We start from the raw sequence: 19,760 nt of genomic DNA on the forward strand, positions 1-19,760 counted from the left end.
AAATGTGAGGTGAAGTTTTAAAAAATAGTTTTTTTTTTGTAATGACTTAAAATTATTAACATTAATTATTAATTCATGATTAATATTAATAATTAACGATTCAAAAACTAAAATAAAAATGGTATTTTAAAAGGGGGAAATGCCCAAATTAGAAGCAAAAATATAATGTGTTATTGTCTATTGGTTCATAAAATATTTATTGGTTTTCAACTTTTCATGTACACAAATGAAGCTGTATTGATCATAGCATGTACAGCGGCTAGTTGAAAAAGTAGTTAAGCACTATTAGTTAATTGAGGAAAGTATTATTATAAAACCTGGACACAAATTCACTCGGATTTAGTCAATGCAGAATCTAGATTTGTCCGGTAATTTTTTTATTTTATTTTTTATTTATTAAAGTAGATAATTAACTTGACATGATCATTAAAACCACAATTGACTCACGTTGCTAAATAAAATCTAATTACAAACTCAATTTATATTAAAATAATATTGTTTAAAATAAATATCTTTTTAATTAACCCCTGACCTTTATAACCGGGTTTTTATAACTTCAGAAAAACACCAGGATGCAACTACGAATAAAGATTCATTCACATTATTATTTCTTTTTACATTGGTAAAATGCTTTTTATATGTTATATATAGAAGTTTACTAAGCTTTTTAACCATGTAGTAAAAGCTTTATTAGTAATTTAAATTTATGTTCAAAGAATTTTTCTAATCAAAGTGGAAGAGGACATGGGGGAGTCTTCTTCCCCATCCTTCTAGATACTGCCTCCCTATCTTTACAAAGTAAAAGTACAGGCGCTGACTTGACCACTTTCCTAAACTTGAGGAACCATGTCGCCGCTCATGAAAAAACTAGAAAGGATACCTCTCTTGAAGACGACCTGCACTTTTATGTTCAATGACTCGATCAATTTTTCCTCAAATATCTTTGTCATCCACTGGTTTCAATTGCATAGGAGAAAACCAACAACAGTCGATTCTCAGTGGCTTATATATATTCTGCAAAAATTGACAGCAAGCTTCGGCTCCTCAAGAGGGAAATGGTTAATGACACAAAAAATGGCAGCATAAACTTATTCAAAAAGATACAAGAAGAAGAAGAAGCATATGGAGCTCACATTTCAAAATTTAGAGCTATAGACAGGAGGATCTTCCAAGTTTGAAATACAAAATTGCACAATTCATTTCGAAACAGCTGCGTTTCCTCGCCAAGAAACACTCATTTTGGTTAGGTTAAAATGTTTTTGACTGTTCAAGGAGCTACATGTGTGATAATAGCCTGAAACACTGCCTCTTATCAGATTTGTCCACCTGAGGGATGAATTGCCATCTCAAACCACCACCGTTAATTTACTTCACAAACTTCGAGCAACCTTCTCATACAAATCACGAGGCCAATTCCGATTCATATTATTTGCAAGGAACTGTGTAATCTGCAAAAGGTACCAGAAAAATAATAATAATAACAATCACCAGGTAACAACAACATTCTGTGCCTATTCTCAAGAGAACCACCACATTTTCAACGACAGTTGCACTCTAAATTGACAAGATCAAAATACAGCAATTCATTTCACTATCAAATCATTACGCGCCTGATGGCCACTATATGTTTTGCAAATCAAAATGATTTATAACTAGAAAAGCCCAAAGAAAACAACGAAATACATATCAAGTCATAGAAATGAGAATTGGATGCATTGGTACGCAATTGGCAGCATATATGAGTTCATATTACATCGGTGTCATTTCATCATTATTTCTGGCCCTCCATATAACCTGTAGGAAAACTATCAAAACCCATTCAAGCATTTTTCTAGCTCATCATCATAATTTTTAAGGAATGGGCCTTTCTCAGTTTTCAAGTATAAAACATTTGAGGGTCTGAACTTTTTCTCACAATAGGGTGTCTCAACTATAATTTTTATCTATCGAGATTTTCATCCATTTATAATGACATAATCGATAAAGGCATGCTAGGAATTTGAGGATGTATCTATTAAATGATGCCATGGTCACCAAAACCTTACAAGAAAATGAGGACTTATGTCACCACTTAAGCCAAGAAATACTTTCGCAATCCAGATTTCAAGTTTACATGTCTTTTAAACTGGACAAAACAACACCCATATTTCTTGTTCAGACTGATTAGTAAGCAAAAAAGCCTTAAATTGCTTCAAAAATTAAGATTATATGATACTATGATCCTACAAATTCTACTGCAATCCCACCAAGACTGTACCCACTGACACTCTTCTTAGCAATTCAAAAGATTTTATATGTCTAGACTATAGGATCATATGACTATGATCCAGGTTGCAGTTTTTGACAACCTTTACTCACTATCCTTCAAACTACAAATTTTGAGTAAGCAATTTCAAAGAGATCACAAGCAAAATAGCATTTTCAAAGGAGCACCGATATCTATCAAAGAAAAAATAACAAGATCAGAGCATAAATTTTCCAAAATACCTTTGCTCTCATGGCACGAAGTGACCCATCAGAATCTGTCACATTATCCAAACATGTTAAAGCAACCTTTAAAAGGTATGGCACACAAGCCTGAACATGATGGGATAAATTCTGAAGTGCGTCAACAGTGACATCTGGCACTCGTGGATCCAATGGAAGAAAAGGAAGTTTGGCAAGCTCCCTTAAAGCATCAAGATAGTGACCCATTCTCGCCAACTTGTGAACAGATAATGTTGCCTCAAGCTGTCTCAATACTGTTTCTTGTTCTATGACATGACCTCTTTCTTGAAAACTGGGTACCATAACCGAATGATTGAGTTAAGGAAAACTATAGAGAAGATATAAAAAGATTATATAACACTGATATTGAAAACTATAAAGGCCCTAGAGAAGGGATGTTAAAAACTCAGAGGAACTTGTTTTGCAAACTTCAGTAACCTTGTCAATTTGTTAGAATCCCAACAGTTCAGAATTCATTGATTTCAGAAAAAGTTCCAAACTTGAGTTGATGGCAAGGATAAAGTTCAAGATGTGGGAAGCCAGCACCATCAACAAAGTTCAACAATATGAAAACATCATTCAAGTAAATAATCTTCATGATGGCTTGAAATGAGTGCAAAGATATGGGTGAAAGACGTGTTAGCACTTCGAAGAATTCAGAAATTTGGTACACATTTCAATACTAACTTAGTGCATGAAATGTTAACAACATAGATTAGGTTATATCATGTGTCATCACCAACAACTTGAATTTCAAGAACAGCAGTTAGAGATTTATCTTGTCAATTACAATTTAATCTCAAATTTAAAAATTTAACAGTGTAGGTTGCAGACAACATTCACAATATAAACCATGAAATTGAAGCTTCTGGTGCTTCCGAAAGTTGCTTTCAGTTCAACTATATAAATGCTTCAAGCACTTGTAATCTAGTAAAAAATATCAAAAGCAAACTATCATCCCAAACTTAACGATGCAAAAAAGGAAGCCAAGGAAAACACAGGATCATAATTACCTTTCATTAGGATAATACTTAAATGTCTCCAGAATCTCATTGCCAGAATTAATGAGACCAGCAGTCCAGCTCTCACCATCCAATCTACCACGTGATAGTGCACAAATTGCTTCAGATAGACACCTATTGATTGTATCTAAAGCCATAGAGAATGCCCCAACTCTCTTCTGAATTTCAATGGACTGGATTTTGGCAATCAGATCAAGGCAAATCAACAATGAGAAAATGTGAGGCGAAAGAGCAATATGGAGGTAAAAAAACCAGCTAGTCACTATATTGCTTTACCAAGAGGTAGATAAACATTTCTGGAGAAATAGAGATGCATAACTGGAGAAAAATGTGAAGACTCCCCGAAGAACTCCAAAAAGGAATGATTTCCAAACCAAGAGAGTCAAAAGGCAAGGAGAGGAAAATTAACCTTTTCATCTAGTCCAGCTTCTTGACACTTGTGAGCAGCTTCAAGTAGAAATTGCTGTCTTTCTTTAGAATCAGTCAAAAATCGAGCCAATTCACCTTGTTCTCCGGCACCTCTTGGACCCAGTAAAAGATGAATACCACCATCCCTTAGCAACAGCTCAGTGAGGAGTTGCTTCAACATCATGCTTCTCTGCCTCTGCTGATCAATATTACCTCTCCCAGTCCATGATGCTTCCCCGCCACCTACTGTAGCTGCAGCTTGGGCATAATATTCTAGTGCCATTGAGAGATTTCCATGACGTAAATATGCAGATCCGTACTGCCTAATTATGCTAGAGACCTCTGCATAAGCATCCATTACCCCAAGTTTTTGCCCAGCTCCAGCACCTTCAGTAAGAACCCCATGGTCTGCTAGTGCAATTGATACATGGACTGCGTTGATATTGTATCCTTCATCTGCAGCTTCCTTAGACAAATATAAGATAGCTGGTAGCATCTGGACGCTTAATAGTAACACATAAGGGTATACGAGAGGGTCTTTCCCATTTTTAGTATAATATGATGGCTCAAATTTATTCAAGTATGCCTGCAAATCCTCCAAACTGTATGGTACCAAGCTTTCATTCAGGACCTGAGATGAGGCCCCACCATGGTACTCTTGTACAGCTGATAATTTGAACCACAAGAAATCCTCTATAGTATTGAAAAGGGTTGGCAGATCTCTCAGCAGGTGGTCAATTTGCCTGCGAGAACCAGATACTATAGCATAGAGCAACAACTTTTTCTTGTCATATGCAGCTCGACCCACCCGATCACCCATTCTTAACATTTTTTCACATTCTTCTGAAGCAGCAGCTGCAATATCCGCAGGCACCATACCTCCAGAGTTAATCCACTCCATGAGCTGTGAAAGGGAAAGCTAATGATGGAGGCTGCTTATAAAGTATATAACTTTTTATCTTAAGCAGAGAAAAATCAGTACCATAGGAGCAAATTGGTGTGAAGCACGGGAAGACAGGGCAACAGTTCTTGCTTCCTCATAATACCCAGTTCTCAAGCAAATATAGATCTGTTGAGAACAGAAAAATATGATTTAGTATAGAAACACAGATTTTTTAGATAGAAGATTATGAAATACAATTGTTCGGTACTCTGCTAGAAACACAACTGGTTTGTCGTTACAGCAGAAAATAAATTTAGTATCCTGCTATTTTGGTCTGTCAAAATAGCTTCAAAAGGAATTTAACATTCTGCTGAATGACTTGACCCAAATTAATGAATATAACTAAATGATACAGACGCATGCATGCACTCTATATTAATTATTTTTCTTGCTTCTGAAATTATCCTAACTACCACTGCTAGGGTTGTTGTTGTTTTCAGTTAGATAAATTATAGCAACAACCCCCATAAATTTTAGCCACGGGAGGTCTCTCTAAAACAAGATAGTATAGATATTAGTGGTGTGCAATTTCAAATAAAATGGTGTGGTCACATAATTAAGAGAGCAAAACACAAAGGTTACTATCTTACAGATGAATCGTGGTTCCTACTTTATTAACCCTTTAAACAATGCCCTCTGGCTTTCATGTAATAAGCATTTAGGAGACCAAAAACTATTAAAAGCATTCCCAAGCAAAATTCACATGTAACAAGGCCCTAAAATAAGAATTTATCAATGACCTGCTGCCAAGTGGTATCAACTGGAGGCTGCCTATGCGTATCACCTGCATCAAAATCCAGAACTCCATAATCCCTTAACCGAATCTGCACAGGAAGATAAGAAGAACAAGAAAAATATGATTTCACGTAAAAGAAAAATGTCAATGAACAAGTCCAGGCAAGCAAGTTCAAGTTGAATAGCAATATTAACAAACCCGAAGAAATGCACGAACTCTTTGTAGATTCCCAACAGCTCCACCAAGAGCAGCCTGACATGAGAACAGAAAAATGATGAATAGTAATCAACACTACCAAGCAACAATTTGTTAGAAGCAAAGACCAAAGGTAGCAGCAGTGAACAAATAGACTATTAGTACACATATATTAGCATTTATGTCATTCTGAAAAATAATAGGTTATCCACAAAATAAGAAGATACTGAAAGAATTACTACCTGTGCTGGATGATTCTGTATTGTATCCATGATGTATTTTCCATGGCCCCATTCAAGATGGCGCCTTGCACCAATAACTAATGACATTTTTCTTGAAACGATTGGTTGCATGGTTGTATTTTCACCCACCAGTGCCTGTCAAAGTATACATATATATATTTAGATGGAAAATAATACTTTTAAATGGTTACTGTATTTATCAATCTAAAAAATTGTTCATTAGACTGAACTTAAAAAACTCTATAATGGTCCCACTAAAATCTATTTCAGGAAAATAAGGAAATAAATAAAAAGTATACCTGAACAAGGTGCCATATCTTTTGCATGTTAACAGATTTTCCACCAGATACTTCAACACCTAAGCTTTCATAAGCAGCTTTGAAAGCTGTTGCAGGCTACAGGAATAGCAAGCAGGACATAAGAAATACATATATCAATAGTATCAAGTTAAGAGAACCTAAACACAAGAGAAGATGACACAAAAGTATAATGCCCTTTGAAGATCTTACTTCCTAGCAATGTAGGCTACATATGACAGCTTGAAGAAACATATTATCAGGGCATATGGGCATGGCTAACATCCCATTAGATTTGAGGGTCATCCTATAATTTTCAAATTCTTCAGGAAATTAAGCGGCTCAATAAGCAATCATTCCAAGTCCTGATGAAAATTTCACCCTCGAACAACTTGGAAGCCAGAAAGGTGGGTGCTTGTGTGCTTTGTTTAAACTAGGCAGTTGTAAGCGACTGCCTGTCCTTGGCTACCTGGCTATGAAATGCCTCATAACAATGCATACTAAAAGAAGTTAGTACATGGCTGTAACTCTTACTTAAAGAGGACTGAGGAGAAATGTCTAATCTTTTGTGATCTATGCATGTTGCAAAATGCCATACCCCTCAGATGTGAGACGCATCCCCTCTCAGGCATAGTGCCTCAGAATCTTAGTGACTGAATCTCAAGTCTCAGCCACTTCCTTGGAAATATAGCCCTTACCCCTATCCTTTCAGATTATGTGATGCTTCCTAACATGATTCTAGTATATTGATATTTAGAACAAAAGCAAACTTACCAATTAAGTATTTGAGGAAATACTGGCCCAATCATACATCAAAAGTGTGCATTGCACAAATATAATTCAACAAATAATGCATCTCTAGTTCTCGATGCTAGTCTATCTATTTATGGTATTTAAAAAACAATTCTATAATATAGTTGTTCAATAAGCTCCCAATGAGCATCAAGGCAAGGCCACCTACCCCATTGAACCCATTGAATCCCTAGATTTGGACTACCAAATAATATATATATATATATATAATGATTGTCACCCATGTTCCAAGGATATAGTTAAGAGATTTCTGAAGAATATTTTTATGTGATGATTAAAAACAGAGAGAAAACAAGAAGGACAGTTCTAGCTCAATATGCTGCACCTTGACTCTTAAATGCACAATGCTGTCATCGATGCCTTTCAACCAGCTAAATGATTATCAAAACACTGTATATAAACCTTGATTATTTGCTGTTTGTCCCAGGTCTTACTTTTGCCAAATCCATGAGATGTGAGCAGTGACTATCATTGAAAAGGAATACTCTTTCTATTCTCTAGTAGATACATTCTCCACTCTGACACTTGTGGTACATTTCTAAGATACAGTTGCTATCAAATCTTTTGATTTTCTAGTTTTCCCTAGTCTGTAGCTACTCAAGAAATAGATTTCTTTCAACAAGATGTAGAAACAAGTTTTAACAGAGAAAAGGTGCAAACAAAACCAGCCTTACCTTGAATTGTGAGCCATGCTCTCGCGCATGGTTCAGATTCTTAACAACCTCAGCACAGGCCAAAGCTTTTTTCTCCACAATGGGTTTGTTAGCTAAAGGTACAATTTCCATGCCAGATGGACCAAAAGAAGCATGAGGGCTGGAAGCCAGAGAAGCTAGTTGACCAGAACGAGTACCTTCAGTACTTGAATCAACTATGTTAGTCCTGGGCAATGATGAAATTCGGCTCAAGCTCTGAAGAAAGTCACGTCTTTCCTTTTGCCAATCCTCCTGCAATATATCAACTTTGACTCATCAACCAAAGTAAAAACACAGTGAGCATAGAAACCTCTAAGGAAACTTCAATGCCTCATTTGGTTCTTAAATCCAAAACTGCATGCCTTTAAATGACCAAACTAGCTCTGAAAATTCATTTATATACTAAATTCCCACCCTTCACCATCTCACTGTGCCAAGCCTTAGCCACAAGGCAGGCATAACAATCAGAACAGATTTCACAGAGAGACAAAATCAAGGGAATGGAACATCATTAAACAGCATAAATTTAGAGGTGACTAGTTAATCTTCTTAATCAGTTGCAGATGTGTGAGTTTTTGAATACATCATTTTCACAGAAGTCTAAACTGAATGAACAACCATTCACTAAAAATTAACTCAGAAGCACTCAAATAGGACATCATAACCACTAAAATCCCTGCCTTTGTCCTATATCAAAGGTAGATCATCATACAACAATTTACCCCTTCATGTTTTATATTACAGCGGCAGTGATTTTTAAGTTTTTACAATTCTAGAAGCAACCAAGTTAGTTATGACATTTAACTTCTTAAAACGTAATTGCTTGAAAGTAACATGCTAATTTTTTATTTTTTTTGCAACTGACAAGGTTAAGAGCAAGGTATATATTACTAAGTTTAATTTCCATAATGGTCCATGTCACTCCTTAAAGTCCAAAAAGTTGCACAGTTACCCCTAAAGTTGTCACTTTGCTTTACTGTGGTCCTATCCATTCAAACATATAGTAAAAAGGATGGAAATTTAGAGGGTAATTATGCCAAGCAAGCATTAAATTTATTTTACGTTGAATTCCATATTCATTCTGGGTGGATTAGTCTACATTGCAGCAAGGCTATTGCATGTGTGTAATATTGCAGCTTTAAAAAACTTTATAAGTAAACCATTATGAAAAGAATAGGGACTAAAAGTCACCTAACATATAAAAATGGTTAGTAAGAAGCCATAAGCTGTGATTGATTTAGCAGCATCTATACGCTGGCAATAAATAAATTATACCAACAGTTCAAATACATGCTGTATGGCACTAACCTCCAAAACTCTCATCATGTAATCATTAAAACTTCTTACGTTATCCTTCTGAGCTTCCTGGATTGCTGATACCATTGCCATTTCATGAAACTATGGACAAAAATTGCATGGTGTAACCATAAACCAGTAACAACCACTTTGTAGGAAGCAAAAGCATCCATCTAAATAGCAGGAGGTAACTACTTGAGACAAAGCAGAGTTGCACAACCATATGAGGAAATATTGTGTAAGATATTAAAGCATTTATCAGCCAATTGCATGCACCATGATCATCCATATATGTAATTGAAAACAAAAAAACTCATAAAACAAGAGAGAATTACCACCATTATTGAAAGTTCCAGTTCAGTAGTTCCAAACAAATAGATGGTAAAAACAAAACTAGGCTATTATATATGGACACATTAGCACCAGCTTAAAGATTAGAACAGCTTCCTGGGATACTATTTTGCTTTTCCCTGACTTGAACATAAAAGGAAGAATGTTTTTAGGACAATTCATGAAGCTTTAAGAAAAATATTTTAGGACAATTCATGAAGTTTTTCTTCCTAAATCTTTTCCCTTCCTAACAGACATGAAGCTTAAACAACATGTTGTTTGTTCCATTAGATTGGTTCGAGATTTGCAAGAAATTTTGGCCATATCTGTTAGGCATTTAAAGAGCATGTTCCAAATGTAACTTTCGATTGACCTTCAGCCACTTCTACAAAAGAATTTTGGGAAGTTTTCATGCATGTAAAACCATAGTGAAAGAAAATGATATCATCATGCATTGATGAAACAAAAGGAAGATTGTCAATTTGATGGCTATATTTGAAAGTCATCTTTTTAAGCAGTCTCAGAATGTAATCATTTCTGGGGAAAGAAAAACCATTCTTCTTTTCAGAAAAATGAACACAGTTAGAAAAAACAGTGTTTATAACAAAAACTAAAATTTAATTTCAAGGTCTTTGTAACTTCAATATTAGTACATGAGCACTTCCATCAACCAGCAAACAGTATGATTATGTTTTTATGTTTCGAGGTCTTTGTAATTTCAATACTAGTACATGAGCACTCCCATCAACCAGCAAACAGTATGATTATGTGTTTATGTTTTAGTTATTTGGTACAACTAATAGCTAAATTTAACAGAGCATGTCAACTACACATTTGAGCAGTCAATAGAATAGCGGCGTGAATTATTCTTAAGCCAACAAAAACCTTTCATAGAGTTAAGGAACTAAAGAAACAAGAAAATAATGGCAGCTCATATCATAGATCTGTTGCTCAGATCATAAAAAAGCAGAAAAAATTACCTGTTGAAGATACTCTTCAACACTTGTAGCCTCGGCAGGAAACACATCCTCAAATGTTGTCTAGGAATAGAGAAGGCAGGTGTAACAAATAATGAAATTCCAATTGTGAACCATGAATATTACATTGAAGCAAAAGAAACAGGAACTTCAAAAGAAGAAAACACGTCACTACCTCAAACATAAAATCAAAATGGTAGCCTAAAGCAAGTTCAGCATGGTCACAAAAACAAGGCAGTATTAACAACCTACTAATCAAATTTTAATTTCATTCAACACATCATAAAAAATTGTTTTTCAACAAACCTTTGGAGTCTATAGTCATTCATCAACTGTTTGATGAAGTAAATTTGCACGACTGTGTCCACCAAGGCAAGCTTATACTCATTAATTAAAACAGAAGCTAAATTTCACCTTCAATTCAAAAGACTTTAGATCTCGTGCAAGATGCTCGGCATTTATTCCTTCACGTGCAAGAAGCCTGTGAAAGCATAAAACAACACAAATAAACCCCACCCCTTCAAGATTCTTCTTACTCCCAAGATTCCAATCAATGCTACCTTTAATAGACATGACGTCATAGAAAACAGTATTTAAGCAGTAATAGAGAGAAATTGAGAAAGTGATTGAAAAAACCAACCTTGTAGCGGCAATAGATTGCGAAGGAGCCTCGGGTCTTATGGCTTTAGCCTTGAGTTTCTTCGATAATGCTTCTAATTGATCTAAGTTCCTCTAAAACATACAGAAAAACATTATAAACTCACTAAATTAGTACAAAACAACAAAATGCACTAATTCTAACGGTCAAAAAATTGATTGAGTAATAATAACGATAATAATAGGGGGGGGGGAGAACAGTACATAAATGAAATTGATAGCAAAAGCAAGCAATTTCTTTTAGAAAGAAAGTATAATTGCTTTAAAATCGGATACTAAAAAGAAAGAAAAAAAGTTCACAATGTTAAATAAATCAAGCTTTCAATTAACAAAGAGAAAAGAACCGATGGATTAACAATGACTAAAACTAAAAGTATACATCCTCGGCTTTTGAAAATTGCCATCGCGTTTTCTCGAGAAACAAACAGAAAAGAAAAAAGGAGAGTGCGAGAGGGAAAAAAAAAAAAAAACCTGAAGAGGAGGGAATTGAGGGGAAGGAGCAGCTTGTTCGAGAAGTTTGGTGGAGGAGTGGAGTAGATCGGTCCAGTTACTCATGTCCTGTTCGCTTGCCATTTCTACTCGTTCTCTTTCCACTGGTGTTTCTCTTCTTCTTAGTTGTTCTTTTTTCCGGAGATATGAGAGGGAAAAGGGTTTTAGCTGAGCTTGTTTTAAAATTAAATAATTAAATTAAAAGCACTAATTTTTCAAAGGCTTTTCTCTCAAGCTAAAAGGCCTACAATGGTATTGACTCATAAATTATTTGTAATATAAAAAGATGGTTGTTATTTTTTTTATAAAATATTTTTTATTTAAAAATATATTAAAATAATATTTTTTATATTTTTTAAAATTATTTTAATCTTAACGTATTAAAATAATTTAAAATAAAATAATTAATTTTTTTAAAATAATTTTAAAATACAAAAATAAACGGTTATAAAAGATAAAAGTTAAGAGCGTTAGAAAGAAGGAAGTTGAATTGGGTTTGGGTAAGTGGTATGGACTGAGTGTAATGTGATCACGACCCAATAACAAGATGAGGCCCAGTTAGGAGTGGGATTCCAAAATTTATGATTTTTTTTTTCGTCGCTCAGTCTCGTAAAATTCTAAGCCTCAGAGCTAAGATTATGCTTTTTGCGGTGATAGTTCAACGAATTTTTTAAATTGTTTTTTATTTAAAAGTATATTAAATAATATTTTTTAAAATATATTTTTGATATTAATATATCAAAACAATAAAAATATATATAAAAAAAAAATTTAAAACAAAACATTTTTTAATTTACTTGAAAAATCCAATTAAAACATGGGACCAAACACAACCATATAGATAAACACACATTTAATTGTCTAAGGATAAAAAAATTAAACTTTTAACATGATACTAGTAAAATGACACGAACCTATTATGTTATAGTAGAATAGTTTTAAAAGATTTAATTTAATTTAATTTAATTATATTAAAATTAAAGTAGATATTTATAATAAAATAAATCACTTAAATTTTAAGGAAAAAATATATTTTATTAGTCAAACTTATCTTCTCTCGTTCATGTATTGTTTTTACAATAACATTAATAGCACAATTTATTCAATAAAAAGTAATGATAATTAAAAAAAAGGGTAAAAACTCTAATAAAAATTTTAGGATTTTAATGGAAAATTGGATATAAAGTGGAGATATAATATGATAGTGAGAGATTGTAGGAGAGACTTTCTAGTTAATTAATTTTATGAAAAAACTATTATTTATCATATCTGTTTTTAGTTTAACTTTATTCTTTATTGTCAAAGGACTACTGGATAATGTTAATGAGAAAAAAAATTTTATCATCATATTTGTTTATTGAAAAAAAAACACCTTGCATCACTGGTTTTTTTTCAATTGCAATTTTTTCGTTCTTATCTTTTGGATTATATTGAGATATTCTATCGACTTTGAGTATAAAATTGAAATCTTCACATAGGGGAACAAAAATAAAATGATACGAGATATAATTGAAACAAATAAAAGATTTTAGATGAAATTGAAAAACTAACACCTGTGAGAGTTAAATTAAAATTTAATTTAACATTGTAAAATTGAATGTTTAAATCAATAAAAAAAAAATTAAACAAAAATCTTAGGCACTATATTACCTAATCAAAAAGATTAAAATTCAATCTCGAAGGATACAGCTCAATTGATAAGATTCTAAGTTTATTTTTTAAAGGTCATTAGTTCGAATCTTACAAATCTCAGGGCGACTGGAGATTTATATAATCGTTAATTTCAGAATTTATAAAATTAATTGAGGCACAAACTAGTTAATCCGGACACCAATATTAATAGAAAAAAAAGGATAAAACTTAAATTAATGAGGCGACATTATAAAGTCAAACAAAATCTTGTTGTCCTTTGTCCTATCTGGGTGACATTGTTGAATAACTGCAGGTAGCATGAGATGATGGATGACCAGTAGCAGTGGTGAAGGAGCTATACTGATTGAATTCTCTCTTCATGGCCTTGTAAACTTGATCTAAGCCTTCTTCTATCAATTCCAAGACAGTTTGTGGCATTGGTGGTGTGTTTATCTCCATTGATCCTTCTAGCATTTTCACCACTTCCCCCATTGAAGGTCTGGTGTAGACCTCATCTTGAATGCACCAAAAAGCAACTTTCACTGCTCTCATTAGCTCTTCTTCTTTAACCGATCCTTCTAGTCTGCGATCTGCTGCTTTCAGTGGTGTATCGTTCATCATCGCCTGCAAAAAAGCATCGATATCAATGTCAGATTAAATGAGAATTATTGCCATGAAAACACCATTTGTAGCTGATGAGGTTGAGCAAGAAAACTTCTGATACCTTGAAAGCCCACCCAGGGTAAAAGAAGTCCTCTGCATCAAAAGACATGTCAAGGTTTCTTCTTCCACCAACAATCTCCAAAAGAAGCATTCCGTAACTATAAACATCAGCCTTCACAGTGATAGGCCTGTTGCTAACCCATTCTGGAGCCAAATAGCCTCTAGTTCCTCGAACCATGGTCACAACATGCGAATGCTCCCTCCCCATTAACTTAGCTAGTCCAAAATCTGATACTTTAGGGCAGAAATTCTCATCTAACAAAATATTCTCCGGCTTGATATCGCAGTGAATTATCCGGTCTCTGCATTGCTCGTGAAAGTACGCAATCCCTTTCGCAGTAGCAATGGCTATATCGAAGCGAGTTGACCAATCCAGTAGTCTATCTCGGCAACTATACGAAGGAAAGATCCATTTGTCCAGTGACCCATTTTTCAGGAACTCATAAACTAGGAGACTGCCAAAGGAAATGAACAAATTTTCAAGAAAAAAAAACTATTTGTTAGAGTTGTGGTCTTTTGTATCTGAAAATGTAGGATGAATCAACGATATTTGAGGTTTTCAACACTTTTAAGTTCTTTCTGGGAAGCATTTCTTACCGTTGCAATCCCTCCGAGCAGTACCCGCATAGACGAACCAGGTTCATGTGATGCATAGAGCCTATGGTATTTACTTCAGTTATAAATTCTTTCTCCCCATGAGGTAAAACCTTGTCTAGCTTCTTTACAGCAACCAAAGTTCCATCTCCGAGGCTTCCTTTGTATACACTTCCAAATCCTCCTGCAATACGACAATAGCATGCATAAATCATAACTAAAACTCGATAGACTCAAATTTTCCCTGTTTCAGTTCCTCTGTTTCTGTATTTATGTGATAATTATTTACCTGTTCCAAGTAGCTGGGAAAAATTGCAGGTACGAATCTGCAAGTCGCGGAAAGTAAAATGTATAGGAGCACCAGGAAGAATAGGAGAGCTCTCCATAGCTCTTTCCAAGTATCTCTTTTTATGAACATTGAAATACAGTAATAAGCATAGTAGGCCAACAAGAATTGCCATACTGAGAACTATAGGTATAACCACAACCTTCTTTCTTGTGTTATCATCATCTGTCCCCCTTTTATTGCCTCCTGGAGACATCGACTCGTTGCCTCTAACCTTCACAAACAAGGTGGATCCAGTGTCCTCATATCCACCAAAGTCTAAGCTCCTAAGTATCCAACAATAAGGCTTCTCATCATCAAGTCCATAAACAGAAGCTACACACTCACAATCTGATAGACAAGCGTCACCACACTTTGACACTGTAGGAATATCACTGTAATTTGCTACCACCGAAAAATCGGAGAAAAAATAACTTGTTTGCTGCACAGCTGCAATCCTGAACTCAGATGTTTGATTTGTATTTCGTGAATCACAACTTCCAATCGATGATGAGTTCTCCACGCAGAAGTTATCACCCCCTGCTTTGGAAGTACCGGGCAAGCATGTACAAGAAGCATTAGTCTTGCTTCTATCCAAATTACATACCCCATTACCACAAATTCCAGCAATGTCACAGGGATTTGACACTGCAGCCCACTCTGGAACCCACTCCCGTGAACCATTAACATTGTTATCCCATCGATACAGTCTCAAATTCCCATTAGTCTCAAGTATCAGTCTTCGAAGAACTGCTGACCGATTGCTTGATTGATTTGTAGCTGAACCTAATCCATTATAGTCACCATCATTCTTATACACATAAACTGCCCCATTTGATGATTCACCATACACTATTCCAAAGCTTCCTGCATCATCCAAAACCGCGACAACATCCCCAGTAACATTTGAAATATCCGGTCCAGGCCAGTAGGAAAAGTTGGCATAAGCTTCAGGTGAAGCATCATAGGTTTCAGGCAAGTTGTATGTTAAAGCAAGGCTTAATGAAGTAGGCTGCTGTAACATTTTGAGTGAGTAATAGCCACCCTGTGAAGGTGATTTTGGTGATGTTAGTTCAAGGGATACTGTTAAAGGCTGGTTTGGAAGTAAAGTATCAGAAGGGTGTTCAAAACTTTGCCATGCTGAGTGGTTAGTGCTAGTGTGGAGGATAAAGTTGCCAGTTTCTTCCATGCTTGCCGATGTAATGCCTGCGCCGGAGGTGTTTGACATCCAGACTGTTCTTTCGCCGTCGATTAGAACTAGGTTGCCGGTGGTGTCCAGCTCCAGGAATGCGTTTTTGTTGACCAGGGAGTTTCTATATATCAGATCATCACTGAGAAAATTAAGAAAGTGTCACCTGCGAAAGCTTCTGTAAAGACTACAGAAGGATAAATGGCTTTGATTTTTTCTATCTTTCCTTTTTTTTAAACGACATCATTTCATTTCATAAAAATAAAAAAATGAAAAATATAATGATATGGACAGAACCCATTTGAGAATTTCTGATAAATGGAGGATCCTATTGAAGATAAACTAGTTTAGGGACTAAATTAAAAATGATATATATATAGATCAGGGACTCATAAGCAAGCGTACCTATTAGCTGACCAAACTATGGTTCGATCACCAGGAAGATCTGCGAACCAAATGGCCACTTGAAACTGGTCACGAGCATTAGCCGCTGGAGTTAAACCAAAAGCAAACGTACCATTATCTGAAACCCATGCTTCATTCTGATCACGAGCCATCAATCTTGAACCCAAACCAATGTGGCTAGCCCTAGCCCCAGCCCAAAGCCAAACTAAAACCAAGAGAAAAAAGACCAAACAATTAGCCATGATCACAAACTCAGCACCATGCAGGCTACCAGTGGACTAGGAGTGTTAATGTCAAGAACTTGAAAGAGCTAAAACTACAAAATAGAGCATTGGCCATGCATTATTTATGAGAGGGAAAGAACAGATTGAAAGATGCGTGTAAGAATTTCATGTAGAGAAGAAAAATAGGAAGATCATAACACGTATACAGTGGTTGGTGAACTACACTTTGAAATTTTTTTCTTTTTGGATCAGATGGTCGGCTAGAGCTATAAGCCATAGGTTTTGTGGCACGTGTCGTGTATGTGTGGGGCAATGATCAGCCGAAAGGGCTATGCACGTGTAACCTCGCATTTGGTACGGAATTTCGGAAGTCAAGCCGTAATAAATTTTTAAAATATTTTTTATTTAAAAATTTATTAAAAAAAATATTTTTTATTTTATAAATAATATTTTTTATAATAATATAAACGACATGAAATATAAAAAAATAAAAAACAGGTTAAATTGCGTAGCCAAACATAGAATTCATCCATTTGCATGAGATTGAAATTATTCAGATTTTCACATTACCATGGATGTGGAGATAGAGGCTAAAAGGAAGAAACATTTGGTTGTCCAAATGTGAAAAGAAAATGTCTAAGAAAAAAAGGACGGAGAAAAAACAAAATTATGCAGATCATGACTTGGCTTGGAGTGTTAAAATTTTCAAGCTTGTTTATCCAGAAAAAGGCTCCATATATCTTCATATTTTAAGGATTTTATATATACCATCTATTCTTATATGTTTAATTGTATTTAATTTATTATTATAAAGTTATTATGTTTCTGATATTTTTTTGTCAATTTTTTTCTGTCAAAACTAATAAAAATACGTCACCTAATTTGTACATGACTAACTTCATGTTTTATTATAATTGGCTTGTGATATGCCCCATGTTGTAACAATTTCTTTTCTAACATAAAAAAAAATGTTTAGGTATTTTTAATGTGTTTTTTAGTAATAAGAAAAATCTTAATCATTAATCCAATATTTGATTAATAAAATAGATAAATAAAAATACTAAAAAAAGATCTTAACGTTAATCAAATACTAATTCGTGAAGTTAAGAAATATACAAAATTAAAGATATCCAATCATGTGTTTCAGGAAGGAAGATCTTGAATTTTATTATTTTTTTTTTAACTTAATTACATGGCATTATCATTTTTTATAAGAAAAGTAATAATTTAAATTATATTGGAAAAATAATTTGCTAGTAAAAGCTTATTTTTTTGTTATTAATATCTTTAATTCTTAAAAATCCAACAGTTTTTTCTATGTTATTTATTTAATAAAAGCTGAAAGCATTTAGAAGACTTACCTAAAAAATAAAGACGATTCAAAATAAAAATAATAAAATAACTTCTTAACGAAACCCCTTTTCTCATTATTGTATTTATATATATTAGAGGACGAGAAAGTGAAAGAGTGCTAATTAATTAAATTTAATTATTCTTTACCTATCATTACATCGTTCAAAAGGTTTTTAAACTTGCAATGTTGTTCGGTTACTGTTGGATTATTCAAGTGTACAAGCTTTGGGGGATAATCTCTATACAATAAAAAACCAAGCAATATGATAACACCACACACGCCTTGCAAGGGGAGTTATCAAACATACTATAAGACTGATATGGCCGGCATAGCAGATCATTGGAAGGCTTTTAGTGGATTCAACAACTGGGATGGTGTTTTGATTCCTCCCATCAACACCGATTTCCGCCGCTATCTTATTCACTACGGTGAAAAGGTTGGGGCTATTGGTGATGGCTTCAACAATGTCTAGGCATCAAATTCATTTGCACTTTCTCGACGTTATCCACCAGAAGAACTCTTCTCCCATGTGGGTCTGCAAAATGGTAATCCATTCAAATATATATCAAGTGACGAAGTACTTTTACTTGAAACTGGATGATTTTGCTGATTTTATGGAGTTTGATATCAAGGAATCTGCTTGGATTGGATATGTGGCTGTGACTACAGATGAAGGGAATACGGTCTTGGGGAGAAGGGATGTTTTGGTTTGCTGGAGAGGAACAATCTTGGCGTCCGAATAGGCGAAAAATCTTCAATTTGATCTGGTATCAGCTGCTGAAATTCTTGGAGGTGCCCACAATCCCAAGATGCACCATGGTTTTCACAGCGTCTACTTGGCCAAAAGCTCAAGCTCCTAGTACAATAAGAACAGTGCTAGAGAACAGGTAAATAGTGATATACCTTGTCGTTGCTTAACTGTAGAAGAAAAGTATTTATATCCCATAAGGAATTATCTGATCTTGATTTTGCTGTCCTGGTTCTTGTCGAGGTCAGGAGACTTGTGGACAAGTATGCTCACAACGGTGAGGACGTGAGCATAACGGTGGCAGGCCATAGCTTAGAGTTGAAGAGCTGGAAATTGACAGCAGCAAGTCGCCATACTCGAAGGATCCAAATGCTGAATCGCATAATTTGGACATTTATCTTCATGCAATCGCAGGTTACCAGGGGGAACTTGGAGAATTCAGGTTGGTTATCGATCGCGACAGTGCACTGGTAAACAAATCTGCAGATGTATTGCCGGAAAAGTATAAAGTCCCGCCTAATTGGCGGACGGTGATGAACAAGTGCATGATCCAAATGGACAACGGATTCTGGAAGTTGAATGACTGTGTGCCGGATCCTCCAAGTGAAGATGATATTGAAGGGAATATTACTGCTATATTCCTGAAAGACAATACGCCACTAGCATTATAATAATGATATTAATAAAGATTCAATTTGCAACCAATAGGATCACAATGGCAACATCGACTCTGCCGCCTATGCTATGCGTGGAATGTGGTCAGCTCAATTAATCTGGATTTCCTTGTAGAATTCAATTTGCTTGTGTTTATGCTCTAACACACGATCTTATTAGACTCATTTTCTTGAAGAAATTAAAAAAAAAATTTAGTATTTATTACAAGTAACTTTCAATACAAACATCAATTTCCAAGCAAATTTTTTTTTATATATATAATAATCTATATCAATTTGTACATATCTCAACTAACCTCATGAGCTCTG

At 34.7% G+C, this 19,760-nt stretch overlaps 3 protein-coding genes across 5 annotated transcripts; 1 reads left to right on the forward strand and 2 right to left on the reverse strand.

The window, feature by feature from the left end:
* Positions 1-983: 983 nt before the first annotated feature.
* LOC118057198 (nuclear pore complex protein NUP93A-like) lies at positions 984-11,763 on the reverse strand. Its single transcript, XM_035069702.2, has 15 exons — positions 11,566-11,763; positions 11,078-11,169; positions 10,852-10,918; positions 10,441-10,500; positions 9,143-9,232; positions 7,817-8,086; positions 6,333-6,428; positions 6,034-6,168; positions 5,795-5,848; positions 5,601-5,684; positions 4,900-4,986; positions 3,919-4,821; positions 3,501-3,682; positions 2,488-2,779; positions 984-1,448 (listed from the first exon to the last, which is right to left on the reverse strand). Exons 1-15 carry the CDS (start codon positions 11,665-11,667, stop codon positions 1,371-1,373), a joined length of 2,592 nt encoding a protein of 863 aa, XP_034925593.1. The 5' UTR covers positions 11,668-11,763; the 3' UTR covers positions 984-1,370.
* Positions 11,764-13,419: 1,656 nt separating this feature from the next.
* Positions 13,420-16,768, reverse strand: LOC118057268 (G-type lectin S-receptor-like serine/threonine-protein kinase At5g24080). Of its 3 annotated transcripts, none has more exons than XM_035069786.2 (5): positions 16,452-16,768; positions 14,822-16,170; positions 14,536-14,716; positions 13,940-14,393; positions 13,420-13,839 (listed from the first exon to the last, which is right to left on the reverse strand). In XM_035069786.2, the coding sequence occupies exons 1-5, from the start codon at positions 16,691-16,693 to the stop codon at positions 13,498-13,500; spliced, it is 2,568 nt and encodes an 855-aa protein (XP_034925677.1). In that variant the 5' UTR covers positions 16,694-16,768; the 3' UTR covers positions 13,420-13,497. The 3 variants fall into 3 exon arrangements, with proteins under 3 accessions (XP_034925677.1, XP_034925676.1, XP_034925678.1); XM_035069785.2 differs by having other exon boundaries at positions 14,822-16,188; XM_035069787.2 differs by having other exon boundaries at positions 14,822-16,212; positions 16,452-16,580.
* A 1,554-nt stretch (positions 16,769-18,322) lies between these two features.
* Positions 18,323-19,480, forward strand: LOC118057178 (phospholipase A1-IIalpha). Its single transcript, XM_073404994.1, has 4 exons — positions 18,323-18,465; positions 18,512-18,760; positions 18,822-18,916; positions 19,094-19,480. The coding sequence occupies exons 1-4, from the start codon at positions 18,349-18,351 to the stop codon at positions 19,446-19,448; spliced, it is 816 nt and encodes a 271-aa protein (XP_073261095.1). The 5' UTR covers positions 18,323-18,348; the 3' UTR covers positions 19,449-19,480.
* Positions 19,481-19,760: the final 280 nt, after the last annotated feature.

This window comes from Populus alba, chromosome 15 (assembly GCF_005239225.2).
Source record: "Populus alba chromosome 15, ASM523922v2, whole genome shotgun sequence".
NCBI classification, from domain to species: Eukaryota; Viridiplantae; Streptophyta; class Magnoliopsida; order Malpighiales; family Salicaceae; genus Populus; species Populus alba.

Bases quoted from the DNA above. Each gene is read 5' to 3' on its own strand.
- LOC118057198 (XM_035069702.2), bottom strand. From the start codon at position 11,667: ATGGCAAGCGAACAGGACATGAGTAACTGGACCGATCTACTCCACTCC. The intron at 11,170-11,565 runs GTTTTTTTTTTT...TGTATGTTTTAG, and splicing joins CTCAATTCCCTCCTCTTCAG to AGGAACTTAGATCAATTAGA. The intron at 2,780-3,500 runs GTAATTATGATC...TATGGTACCCAG, and splicing joins AAGTATTATCCTAATGAAAG to TTTTCAAGAAAGAGGTCATG.
- LOC118057268 (XM_035069785.2), bottom strand. From the start codon at position 16,693: ATGGCTAATTGTTTGGTCTTTTTTCTCTTGGTTTTAGTTTGGCTTTGG. The intron at 16,189-16,451 runs GTACGCTTGCTT...TAATTTTCTCAG, and splicing joins ATAGTTTGGTCAGCTAATAG to TGATGATCTGATATATAGAA. The intron at 14,394-14,535 runs GTAAGAAATGCT...TTCCTTTGGCAG, and splicing joins TGCTCGGAGGGATTGCAACG to TCTCCTAGTTTATGAGTTCC.
- LOC118057178 (XM_073404994.1), top strand. From the start codon at position 18,349: ATGGCCGGCATAGCAGATCATTGGAAGGCTTTTAGTGGATTCAACAAC. The intron at 18,761-18,821 runs GCGTCCGAATAG...AAATTCTTGGAG, and splicing joins GCTGGAGAGGAACAATCTTG to GTGCCCACAATCCCAAGATG. The intron at 18,917-19,093 runs GTAAATAGTGAT...GCCATAGCTTAG, and splicing joins AGAACAGTGCTAGAGAACAG to AGTTGAAGAGCTGGAAATTG.